The sequence below is a fragment of the Argopecten irradians genome, chromosome 2, assembly GCF_041381155.1.
Source record: "Argopecten irradians isolate NY chromosome 2, Ai_NY, whole genome shotgun sequence".
NCBI classification, from domain to species: domain Eukaryota; kingdom Metazoa; phylum Mollusca; class Bivalvia; order Pectinida; family Pectinidae; genus Argopecten; species Argopecten irradians.
Window position 1 is genome coordinate 24,565,490 of NC_091135.1, and position 14,453 is coordinate 24,579,942.

At 35.0% G+C, this 14,453-nt stretch overlaps 1 protein-coding gene across 1 annotated transcript; it reads left to right on the forward strand.

Annotated features, from left to right (window-relative positions):
* Positions 1–7,409: 7,409 nt before the first annotated feature.
* On the forward strand, positions 7,410–8,285 carry LOC138316528 (uncharacterized). Its single transcript, XM_069258213.1, has one exon. It carries the CDS (start codon positions 7,410–7,412, stop codon positions 8,283–8,285), a length of 876 nt encoding a protein of 291 aa, XP_069114314.1.
* Positions 8,286–14,453: the final 6,168 nt, after the last annotated feature.

The following is a 14,453-nucleotide window of genomic DNA, read 5'->3' on the forward strand; positions in this document are numbered from 1 at the left end:
CCATCAAAATCTCTAACAAACAAAGAAATCCATTTATTTTACAGAGAATACAACTCGCTTGTCTGTTCACCTGAACACCGTATTCAAGTTCAATATTTATTTGGGCACAACCTTTCACCAGCACATGACAATATCATTGGGAAAATTGCAACAAAATTAAGGAACTATTTGATACACGCTAAAGCTGAACCGTGCAGGAGTAAACTGCAGGCTGAAATTACTGAACAGACAGGCAAGGAGTTTACAGAATCAGAAGAAGGACGAAGCAAAATAAGATACATTGCTGGATGGTGCATATCTTCGCTACTCAAAAAATCAAAGAAAAGTATTTCAAGCTCTCTTTACAACAAGAACAGGGTAAAAGAAACAGAAAATTTTATTTCACAGCGACAGTTCCTGGAAAGCTTACGTGCAGATTCAACGGAGTGCGAGGACCAACATTCACTCAAAGAAATTTTTCGGAAGCAGAATGTTGGTCGCAGTCTTTTCATTGTTAATGATGCTGCACTTGCATTTTTCTTTTTGCTTGATACGAAAATCAGGACCTTACAAAACTCTTCAAATTTAAACTTACACAGGCAGAATTTCGGACATTTTTTAAAATCATCTCTTCAACATGATGCTGTCTTAAGAAGTACATGGGGAAAATTATTTATGGAGCCTTCAGAAATTGTCAAGTTACTTTTTGATGAAGTCGTATTCAAATATGTGCGTATGTCGCTATCACAATTTAGGAAAGAATATATGGACATCAACAGGGTGAAAAAGAAGGCAGCAACAAGAAAACAAATAACATGTCGAAGCAAAAGCAAAGAAAAATTCAATTTTCAAACTTTATTGGAAGACAAAACAAGGGACAAACTAGCCTCTCATAAAAGACTGCAAGCAGAAGTGTTAGGCAGTGAAGGTTTTCTTGTGGATAAATTTAATAAAAGTGAACTCACCCTTTTGTGTAAAGCGTATGGATTAAAAGCTGGTAATACAAAGAAGAAAATGCAGGACAGTTTAAAAGGGACAATCACAGATTCCATAGAATTTCAAAACACTAGTGTGTTTCAGGAATCTTCTGGGAGTTATGAGGTTGCTGGTACCAGTACAAGTTCTGACAGTAGTATGTTTCAGAAAGCTTCTGGAAGTTCTGAGGTTGCTGGTACCAGTACAAGTTCTGATTCTATAACAGAAAAACAATCCTCAAAGGTGCCAGTAAAAGGGAAAAGGAAATGTTCTGGAAAAGGAAAGGGATTGGCGAAACGGAAGAACATTTTGTGGCCTTGTGGTATATGTGAAAAGGATGCAAGCTTTGATTCAGTTGGTTGTGACAGATGTGAAACTTGGTTTCATAGACTGTGTTTAAAAATAGACAGTTTAGATGAGCTTCCAGATGAATGGTTTTGCCAAGAATGTACAGAAAAGTGATCAATTTATCATAACGCCACCATGTAACACAATGGACAGACTTAGCCGTACACTCGAACATCGCGCAACACCCCTAGATCAGTGGAAGTCCCTGTATCACAATTGAGACGGGAAAGGCTAAATGATATGCTAATGATAAACGTCGATAAAAAGACCTCGGCAACAGGTAATGCAAGTGCCAGCCTTAGGCTCAAATATATATTTATACATGTTTACATGGGCGACAGGGGTAGGGTGATGGTGGTTTGGGAGACAGGGGCAGGTTTTATTTTGTAATTCGAATACAAATTGTATATCAAAGTAGAAGGAAAGCAAATAAATTATGACATGTTTGGAAGGAAGGAACTATATATCTGAATGAACATTTCTCTTTTTTATCCACATCATTTAACTTTTTTCAACATGAAAAAAAAAGACAAATTAAGTTGAGTTTATATAAGAATTGTGATTTTTTAAAGTTAATTATATTTATTTGAAGCATGTTATATTAACAATATTTAACACAGCCTACCTTTATTTTAAAGTAATAATTTTTTTAAAAATAATCACATGGATTATAATTACTTTTAGAGCCATTGTCTAATCAGAACACTTGTCAGAAGTCAATACAAATCCATTTACTTCAGAATAATATATTATATGTCAGCTTAGTATTTGTTTTTATTGAATTATTTTTCTGTTTTTTTTTTATTTTGTTTATTTTTTTTACAGTGTTATTGTGTGTGTGTGTTTTTTTTTTTTTTTTTTGTTTTTTTTTTAATTTTTCTTTAATGCCTTTAGCTATTGGAAACATTAATCTGTATAAATGTTTTTTGACAATTACAATATTCTCATATTACAACTTTTAAGTTAATATTGTGATCAATAATTTTATCCGTATTCCATACATGTGCAGAAATCAAGATACGGACAACATTCAACTTCTAGTTTGAATGACACCACTTGCCTTCAAAATTAAAAAAAAAAATATTACGACTCATCCTTCATTGTGACAGTGTGCATTTCGTTTAACAAACGAACTGATCAGAATTATACAGCAAAAATTATATTTTATGATAATCAAATAAATGCGAACAATGACTTTTTCTTACCACGAAACAATATCGCTCCCCATTTTTATAAATGTGCGCCAAAATTATTTGGTGCGGAGCTGGTTTTTCCGGAACTCACCTTCATTGCCGCATGATGAAGTCCAAGGTATTCCGAACCTACTTCCGGTCCGACGAACCGTCCTGATGGCGGAAAAATTCAAAGCTGGTGACAAACGTGTTTAATAACCTCAAGCTGTAACGGATTAATCATTTTAACTATATGGATACTTAAACTACGATTCATAATGGAAATATCGGCGTATGTGTTGTGAAAATCTGACCACAGTAAGTACTAAAAAAATAACTTTGAAAAATTGTGGTAAAAATCGTCCTGCCCAAAGTGTCTTGCCTTGTATTGATTTCTATATGATTCGATCCGATTTTTGATTATCATTAATATTCATTATATATTACAAACGCCTGTGGTTTATCTTTGTCATCATCCATGACCAGGGGCATTGCATAATACTAATAGTTAGGACAATTCATCTTTCATATAGCAGAGTGGATGAGATGTCCTGTTCGACTTGTGTTATTTCGCCCAATCATTGAAAATATTAATTGAAAACCTAATCTCATTATAGAAATGAATACTAGATCGATTGGAAATGTTGAAAAATAAGTAGATTACCCAATAGAATCACAGTGTGGGAACGGAAGTAAGCACGATCTGCAAAGTCAGCGGAAGCTTGGTTCTACGAAGCGTAGCGATATTTGTGGAATTGATGGACCACGACAAATTTTAACAAATTTGTTGTCTTTCCGTATAATTCCTGATGTATTGACCATGGTAAGTGTATAAGGCATTATCTCCAAATGATTTCATTGGTAAATTTATTTGCGAGAGGCGTTTCATTATCTAAATATTCAAAATAGAACACTAGAGAAACACTACAGGCACAAATGACATCGATAGATATTATTTTCAATTGTGAACGGAAATTACAAATGTATAATGTTAATGTATTTTAAGATCTTAATATAAGAAAAATATGTCCGCAACTAATGTACATTAAAGTGTACACTGAATGGTTTGGTACATAAGGCTTGATAAATGCATCTTTGGATAAAATTTAGAATGGAGAAAGTACGAGTTTCATAGCGATTACGGTATTAGAGATAATGCGACTTTTCTCTAGAACACACCTGAAGCCCCAAGCCATTGACCCCGATTCAGGACCCCTGACCTGTAACGTCACGAGGACAACGGGAACTAGTCTACTCGCATAAGATAGAGAGGTCTGTTTGTTTGTTTGTTTGTTTTATTAACGTCCTATTAACAGCTATGGTCATGTAAGGACGGCCTCCCATGTATGCGGTGTGCTGCGTGTATGTTGTGCGAGGTGAGTGTACTGGGAGACTGCGGTATGTTAGTGTTGTGTCTTCTTGTATAGTGGAACTGTTGCCCTTTTTATAGTGGTATATCACTGAAGCATGCCGCCAAAGACACCAAGCAACACACCCCACCCTGTCACATTATACTGACAACGGGCGAACCAGTCTTCCCACTCCCCGTATGCTGAACGCTAAGCAGGAGCAGAAACTACCACTTTTATAGACTTTGGTGTGTCCCGTCCAGGGGACAGAACCCAGAGCCTTCCTCACAGGGGCGAACGCTCAACTCAAGGCCAAAAGTGAGGCGGTGCCAAGGGAGGCATTAGGAAATATAAAGTCAGTTAGGAAGAAGAGAAAAGATAAGATCCTAAATTTAGTCGCCTTTTACGATCATGCAATAGGGGCAGCAGGTACAATTCTAACGCCCTACCTGCAGGGCCAAGATAGAGAGGCGATTTTCGGTGTCTGCCATCAAATATAAACTATCTGTTTGTAAATATCAATTTTAATATTTAATATTTTCAACACAAATACCTGTGTACACGTCCTCAATTACAGATATGAGTTTGGAATACACTTGAAAATAGGGATTTATACCCTGCATATATAGATGTACCTGTCTTTGATAAATGAACATCTCTACGCGATTACTGCATAATTATACACAATAAAATGTACATAATAATCCACTACGTTGTATATCTGCGGTGGTTGGAGCCACATATACATGAATATTTTTCTAAGGATTCTTGATTATGTTATTCTAAACCCGACTCGGGTCTTTGAATGTCTACTGGTCAACCCTTCTTAACAAATTTCTGACTTTTTATAAAACCTGTCCATACGAATTAAGGTATAATTCCAAACAGAATTGTTTGCATATATGTAAATTTGCATTAAATCTAAAATCGCTCCATTTGTTTTTTGACGTAATACATTCAGCTTTCATCTAATATAGTACATTCGACGACTTGTTGATATTTCGCTCAAGTTCATTCATTAGTGTCTTTTATTGAAAAATAAATCATGCACGGGTCAGACGAAAACAACGAGACTGAAGATGTTTATGTGACATGTCTAATCCAAGTAGTAGATATAGACATCAAGTACAGAACAAAAACAGAACTGTCATTCCGAATAGCAAATGTCGTGCTGCGTTAATCTCTAACCTGTATACTGCAGTAACTTAAACGCATGGTCAAACGAGACTAATGAGGTGGCTAACCAGATTACTTAAGAGAGGTATTTAGGGACCTGTCACGCTTTGTTGATTAGCTCGCGTCAGGTGTCAAAAGTAAGATCAACTGTAGGTAAGTTAGCGATGGACCATCATGTAATTTAGTGGGGGGAGAGAAATAGGTTTCCATGTACCCCTCTGGCAGTTTTTTGAAACATGGTTTTTTAGGACCGGTATGATGTCTAGTTTCATTTTATGCTTGTTGCCATGGACAACTAATGTCCCATGGGGGGGGGGGGGGTGGGTCATATGGCAGCCATCTTGGATTTCAGTTATCAAAAATGGCCAAAATGACACATTCGCATATACGCGCATAGATAGAGAACCAGACAACATTAAGAGGAAATTAACTCATTTTCTATATGTTTGAAACATGCTGAATACGATAGAATCATAATAATGACGTTACGTCTTCTCATTTTTGTAAATTGGCGGGAAAACCATGACATTTTGAGCTTTTTGTCCCTAAAAAATTGATAAATGTCATAATTTTCATCACAAGTAAAAGAATTAATGGACAAAACACCTTGTAACAATCATTTCGAATTGCACTAACCCTTGTGAAAACACCTGTGTACAATTAAAAGATAGATCGCATCAATGAGGTCGGAAAAAACAGACCAAAAATGACCAAAATGACATTCGTATATACGCGCATAGATAGCAAACCAAACAACACACAGAGGCACAAAAACACATTTTATAATATGATTGAAGCATGCTGAATATGATAAAATCATAATAATGACATTACGTCTTCTCATTTTTGTGAATTGGCGGGAAAATAATGAAATTTTCAGCCTTTCCCCCCCCCTAAAAATCGATAATTGTCATAATTTTCATCTTAAGAAAAAATTTGATGGACAAAACACCCTTGTAACAATCATTTCGAATTGCACTAACCCTTGTGTAAACACATGTACTATAAAAAGATATATCGCATGAGTGAGGTGGGAAAAAGACAGGGACCCCCACTCCTCCTCCGAGAAGTAAATGCAGAATAAAAAAAATAATGATAATTCAAACTTCAAATATTCTGTCAACACACATTGTAACAGTTATTCTGAATTGAACTGACTCTTGTCCAAACATATGTGCATTATAAAAGGATAGATTTATCGTTTTTAGCCAAAGAAGCGAGATGACAAGTGTTTGTCTTTGCATGCATGTGAAAGATAGTGGTGTAAGACATTGGAGTAGCATTACGATACATCGGGTCGTATCTATAGGAATCTATATAAATATAGTTTTTAGTAGGCAGTTGTTGCTAAAATCAAACCTACTGTTAATCTACAAACGTACAAGGGATCATTAACAGAATTATTGCCTTAAAAACAGACAAAAATGAATGAAAAGTGTCAAAAGTTTTGATATAAGGATAGATTAGAAGAATATTATTTGATTCCAAGAAAATGAAAAAAACATGTATCAAATTAATGTTATATGTGTCTGTCATATAGGAAATCACGAAAAAGAGATGCAATCTCCACACAATCTAGATCTGCTTGCACTGCTCCTGCCGAGACTCAAAGTGACTTAGGCAGCTTGTGTCCATTCAGCTCAAATAATACTGAGCTTGAAGGGTGTGTTTCTGAGGATCATGGGTACCACAGATCTTAATCATCCCTCATCAAAGACATGGGAGGCCGTCCTTACATGACCATAGCTGTTAATAGGACGTTAATTAATCAAACAAACAAACAAACATCATCAAAGACATCAATGTAAACAGTTTGATAAATTATTTGTTTATCAAACTTTTTTCCTTTGCTATAATATCATGTCGATCAATATATCTTTTTAGTTTTCAGTTCAGAAGCAGGTTCATAATGAAATCTTAGTGACAATTTGTTCATGATAATATTATAGTAATGTTAGCGACGAAATAAAAACAACGAAAAAAACCTCAAGCAGGGAACCTTAAACAACTTTATTCTTCAATTTATCAGCTTTGCAAGCATTAGATATAACTATGTATAGTAAAAAAAATCTAAGGTATGTACAAATATCACACGATAATAACTACCGTCTCAGATAAAAAAAAAACCTTGTAAATTATTATATCACATAATTTATTTGAAGTTTTAATGTGGTTTTGATTCAGGAACTCAAACTTCATATTGGAAATTTGGAGAGTGAAATTGCAGAGTTGAAAGCCAAGAAACACCCTTTAACTATTAACCAGATCATTGAATCTGAAAGCAAGGTAATTAAAAAACAATTACCTTCCTTGAACTGAATGAATTTTGGAAGTGAAATATTGAAAAAATTGAATTTCATATAAAAAAAATCAAGTCGAAATCCTTACAAGGTTACAATGTTATCTATAGATGCTGATGTATACATCCCTCAAAGCAGAGAAGTTCCTTATTATTGACGCCACCCTCAAAAGGTTCTCCCTGAACTATGTCGATGGATGGACACCAAGTTTGATTTTAAGGGAAGACCAGCTACTCGTGTGCCTCATGAAGCTAAAGATGAACAGCCCCCTTCTTGACCTAGCTGAGCGCTTTTGCACAAGCAAAGCTACTGTACACAACATAATTACTCACATATTTGCTCTACATGAAGTTCTTTTTGAGGGAATGATGGAAGGTAATATTCCATCTTTGATTAAGTGTAAAGCCTCTATGCCTGCTAGCTTTGGGGACTTCAGTTCCTGTCGACTGGTCATCGATGCTACAGAAGTGTCGCAAGATGTACCAGGACAGGACATGAAGGCCCAAGCACAGACATACAGTGCATATAAGAATAGGCACACAGTGAAGTCTGTTACAGGTGTTGCCCCAAATGGTGCTGTTGTTTATGTCAGTAAACTATACCCTGGAAGTACATCAGATGTTGCCATTGTCGAGCATAGCAATATGCTATCTGAGTTATCTCCAGGTGATATGATACTGGCAGATAAGGGCTTTACAATCTACTCCCTGCTCCTTCAAGGTGTGCATCTAAATATACCACCTTTTTTGAAAGACAAAGGCCAGTACACCCCTGCAGAGGTTCAAATGTGCAGGAAAATAGCAAGATTTAGGATACATGTTGAGAGAGTGAATGAGAGGATTAAGAATTTTGAAATCCTCTCACACATCCCCCAACAGTTTCGCCATATCAGTACTAAGGTCTTTCAGGTTTGCTCAATGCTGGTCAATTTCCAAGAACCAATGATAGCGGAAATTGCAGAAAACTGCACTTTCCTACACCAGTAGTTATATATAAGCTACAACTTTCTATGTGATTTCCACCATGCAATGTGATAACTAATAATATGACGTGATCAAAATATGACAATTGTTTCGGTAGATGGAAATATCAAATCTGAGTCTGATTTCATCATGCTTATCTAGAAACGAATTTGAAAGATTTGTCTCCATTTCCATAAAAACAAGTTATTTGATAAATAGAGGAATTTGTTTGATAATACATTTGTTTGATTTGTTACATAATCACGAGTGTAAGACTATCACATAACTTTTACCAATATAAATATCAGATTCGATGTTTGCACCTACTGAGACAATCATGTGACACCATACATGTATATACGGTAGATTATGACGTCAAAACTACATGCGACATCATTACACGTGTCTGAAGATATATTATGTCATGCCGTATGACACGCTGGACCCGCCAATGAGTTATGTGATAAATATAGAATCTTGCACTCGCGGCTACTTTATGAAATTTATTAAACTGGTTAAGTAATTTAATTTTCTACTCGCTAAAAGGCTTGTGGCATATCAAATTATTGAACTTCTTTAATAAATTTAATTCACATTACACCCCCACTCATGTACGATCCTCTACGTATGTTTCTGTGCCTATTTTTGAATAAATGGAATGATGACTCCGAAGTAAAATTCCAAAAGTTTCTCCATGTTTGGAGACCAGGAGTCATCCTGCATCACCCTAATGATTGCGATGTCTTTTAATGTCCACACCACGAAGTCACAGGCAGACTTTCTCAATATATGGAGTTGTCCTTGAATCTGATCGTAGTATGGGTGGTCTTCTTTTAGTTTATACCCCGATCGTCCTTCATATTCTTGGATTTCATTAAAAGGAAAAAAACTTAATTACTAATGCCTAACTACACAACATACTTTTTAAGGATTATATATACAATATATTCCAATATAAATGATAAAACATAATACAAAATATGTGGAAATTAAATTGTTCTCTAGAATTCAATGATTATTTTTATTTTAAAAATAGAAATTATCTTTTAAACTACATGTGTTCCTTTTATCAGAAATAGTCTTAAGTGAGTATCCTCCTTGGACCAAACCTGCCTAGCAAAGGAAAGACATGTTATTATGTGACTTCCCAAGATACAAATTTATGTGGGTTACATCAGGTTATATGTAGCAAAATCATTTTTATGGCTACAGACAGAATGAAAAATAACTTAAGGCAAATCCTATCATTATTTCTCCAAATTGTTTTTGTAGACTTATGATTTATACCTAAACAAAATCCTTTGACAGATGATATTGCCTCAGAAATTGTCATATTGCGTGCACTGAAAGGACACTTTATTTCCAAGACCTCTGGCCTGATGTGTAAAGCCTCCACAGCACTGCCCAGTTCAGCAACCTGGTGATGGTAATTATGGGATACTGGACGGCAGATGATACCATCAGGGTTTGCTCCAAGAACACCACTGCCATCTAGCAAAATACCTAAAATAAACAAATGTAGAATGTATGTTAAGAATAAATCAGAGAGATAGATTGAATAAACCTAGAAGGCATGTAGTTTCTACAACAATATGAAATATAAATAATTTCTGCTAAATACTGTAGATGGTATATACATGTATAGTGTCCTTCAGGAGCTTTTGCTACAAGTAAAAGAATTGTCAAAAAGGAAAATGGGATTTTATTATAGATCCATTTCAATAAAAAATGTGACAAATATTTTGTATATATGTATTTCATAATTCTGCATTGGCCCACCAAAGTCAATGCAACAAATCAAAGTTTTTAATTTCCTATGGCTGGAATTCATGAAAATATTGTATTGCAAGTCCAATTAAATCTGATAATAATTCTTTTCACTAACACTTCAATTTGATAATTCAATTTGATAACATTTTTTTACTTACCTGTGTCCTTAACAACTGCATCTCCAAAGGGACAGTACCTTTCCTTGGCAACTTTTTCATTAGTTGTGCCCCAAATAGTAGCTTCCTTGGTAGTAAGGTTATATGATGACAACAGTTGTTTGAACAGTGATGGTGAAAATCTGAAAAAAAAGAAGAAAAGATAAAAAAAGAGGAATAAAAAATCTTTCTCAGTCTGTCTTTAATATTACAGTATCATATCATATTTATATAGGCATTGTGTATAGGTATGACAAAGCTGTTCATTTCAGTACATTTCCTTCTAGTTATAATCATTCTGCATAAATGTTTGACCAAAATTGTCACACCAACCGATTTCTCCTTATGGAAGCCAGTGCTACTCCAAAGTTAGAAGCAGTCAGTCGATGATTTCTGGCAAGAGACCAAAGATGGTTATTCCTTTGGCCTTCTGTAACTGCTGCTACCTGTAATTTAAAGAAAATGTAAACTTGGTTTTATATTTGCCTTAAATCTTTGTGAAGAAAGCAAGTTTATGGCCTGACGAAACTTTCCTCTGTCTTTGATAAGATTTTTACATGTACAAAAAATGCTTTATTGGTAATGTATACATCTGTATAATTAATTGGGAGCATCTTTTATCTTCTAATTACATAATTATTCTATAATATTTTTAGTTTTTGAAAATACTTGTGTCATATATTCGTTACATTGTGTACATTCAATTCTTAATTCATCAGATGTTTAAAATGCTAATCATAAATTTGTTTTGTTATATACCACTATATTTCAATCCTATCTATTAGGTAATAAGGTAACTATAAGTGTTTGTTTTTGTTATCCTATATTGTTTCAAACCTGCTTTATCTGGTCCTGGGAAACAACAAGCTTTGATTTCAACCAGCCGATCTTATCAATTGCACTGGCATAGTCCTGGGTCAGCAAAAGATCCTCAATACATGGAATAGACAGCTTGGGGGCAGGTGTCTCATCAGAGATGATCCAGTGCATTGCTGATTTTTTTTATAATAATCTATAATTACTTGCTATGAAATGCATCAATTAAAACTTTCTGTCTTCATTTTCTCTATATGAATTCAAATATTACATAACAATTTAATGTAATATTTAAATACTTTCAAATATTTTATAACTATGACATGTCTTAAAAGTAGTGTTAAAATGATACGTACCATATTTGCCATAATAAGCGCCTAGGGTGCTTAAAAACTGGTAACAAAGGGGCGCTTACAGTATTAATATATAGATATATAATGAACCTAAAGATAAAAACGTCAGCCTTAAGTAAACTCTGTACTCATGACACATATTGCATTAATCTGTTACAGTACTTATGCATATGACTTTTATTATTTGAGATGCATTATGATGTTGTGATTCCAATGTGAAACACCTAAGTTCAAATGGAATACAATGTGTTGATGTCAGAAGCATCACACATTGTTAAAAAAAAATGTTGTTTATACAACCTCAACTTCGGAAAAGGGGAGTGTCACTTATTGGGAGAGAGGCACTAATTATGGCGAATATGGTACTAGGGGAACCACATCTGCCATGGAGTTGATATTACCCAGAAAACTGAGAAACCAACGCTGGGCGAATGACCATTCGAGAGCAGGTCAGAGAAAGATCTCTAGCCTTCTCGGAACTTCTCCAAAGATGGAAGAGCAATTCCCCGAACTGTGTTGAAATGGTTTCCCATGGACTTCTCTCTGGAAGGAATGGATTCCTAGACTAGGTGGAGCATGATGGAATCGTCGAAATAGATGTGAACATTTATTTTCCTGGAGCGCTGAAATCCTACGCCAACCTGCAACAGCTTGATGAAAGCCACAGGAACAGTTGTGATACCGAAAGGATTTAGTTTTGTGGTAATGAGCTGTGCTATAATATCGTGTCTTCAGGACAAAAAAATCAGGGATTATATTTCGAACACAGTGGTACGTTTCGTTTTGGCACAAGCCGATAATTTATGGAAAATTCTATTTTTACAGTTGTTCACTAAAAGAGAGTGGATTATTACGATGCTAACCACGGTCTAGTTGTAATTAGGGCCGCGGTGGCCGATTAGTATGATGTCTCGACATATTACCACAAGCCCTCCACCTCTGGGTCGCTTGTTCGAATCCCATGTGAGGCAGTTGCCAGGTATTGACTGCTGGCGATGTTTTTTTTCTCCGGGAACTCCGCCTTTCCTCTACCAATAAACCTAGCAGGTCCTTACATGACCCTGGCTGTTAAAAAATGTAATTGTAATTGGGAACTATCTGAATCAGGGAATATGTAGTTTATGTAATAATGATTATGAGATTTTTTCTCTATGAGTAGTGTTGGGTGGGGGTGTCCACGATTCTTCTGATAAAAAAAACATAAAATCCTTTTAAAATACACGTATGTTTAGACAAGAGTCAGTTCAATTTAATAAAACTGTTACAATGTGTTTTGCCAGAATATTTGGAGTTAAATTTATTCATTTTAAGGTTGTTGTTTTTTCATATTCTTTTCGGAGGGTGGGGGGATGTCCCTCTTTTTTTCCGACCTCATTGATGCGATTATTTTTTTATAGTACACATGTGCTTACACAAGGGTTAGTGCAATTCGAAATGATTGTTACAAGGTGTTTTGTCCATCATTTTTTTCTTGTGATGAAAATTATGACATTTATCGATTTTTTAAGGGGAAAAAGCTGAAAATTTCATTATTATCCCGTCATTTTACAAAACTGAGAAGACTTAACGTCATTTTTATGATTTAATCGTATTCAGCATGTTACAATCATATCATAAAATGTGTTTATTTGCTTCTGTGTGTTGTTTGGTTCGCTATCTAAGCACGTATATACGCTCTCTTTTTTCAACCTCATTGATGCGATCTATCATTTTATTGTGCACACGTGTTTTCAGAAGAGTTGGTGCAATTCGAAATGAGTATTACAAGGTGTTTTGTCCATTAATTTTTTTACTTGTGATGAAAATTATGACATTTATCGATTTTTAGAGGAAAAAAGCTGAAACTTTCACTGTTTTCCCGCCAATTCACAAAGATGAGAAGACGTAACGTCATTATTATGATTTAATCGTATTCAGCATGTTTCAGTCTTATTGAAAAAGGTGTTTATTTGCCTCTGAATGTTGTCTGATTCTCTATCTATGCGCGTATGGTATGTGCGAATGTGTCATTTTGGCCATTTTTATGATATCCAAGATGGCCGCCATAAAACCCCATGGGACATTAGTTGTCAATGGCAACAAGCATAAAATGAAACTAGACATCATACCGGTCCTAAAAAACCATGTTTCGAAAAACTGCCAGAGGGGTACATGGGAACCTATTTCTCCTCCCCCACTAATTGTTGTATGTCATATTTTGTTTACACTTATAAATCCTTGGTTTACAGTAAAATATACAGTTCCAACATAACATATAACAAGTGTATCAATCACTTGATGTACAGTATATATATTTCAGAAAGACTCATTATACATTTGTCTTATATATATGTTTCTGGTTACACGTAAACGTATTTTCATAACAGAAACTACACAAATTATTTACAAATGGCATTTCGAGAAAGAACAATGCAAATATGCTCAATGTCAGAATTTTGATATTTCTGATAGTTGCTAGATTTCGGATATGCAATTTTTTACTCCCTCTCTTAATTTATGTCTATGATATTTACGTGTATTGAACTATGAAATACATTAAAACATTTTCTTTTCGTTATGCTGGTTCTTGAAATCCATAGGCCTAGGTTTTATTCATAAAGAAACGTATCCAAATTGATAAGTAAATGACCATCATTTTTTGAGTTCGTCTCTATTTGTAAAATTCTCGTAACCTCATTTCAGGAATACATATATGTCCACCGTTGTGCTATAACCCCACTATCAAACACCTCACTGCCGTTGTCCTCGTGAAGTCACATCCGATTATTCCCCAAATAAGCGTGAGCGGCCGATTCCCTGATTAGCAGTCGATGTACAGGTAAAATCGAGCACTTCGGAGGGCGGTATCTGGGTACTGAAGCGGCCGATTTTGATGCGGTTTTCAACATTCTTGTCAGGGGATCAAACAAAATAACATATCGTAATATTTTTTTCTGATCCGTGTACACTTTAAATTGAACGTTCACCGATTCTGCTAATTCTGCAAAGAATAAGAAATTGTAAACCCCGTTTAAAATTGTATTGGTATAGGTGGTTGATTAATGTGATTATAGGTGGAGGCAGTTTAATCATAAAGGACTGTATAGGTAGCTGCTATA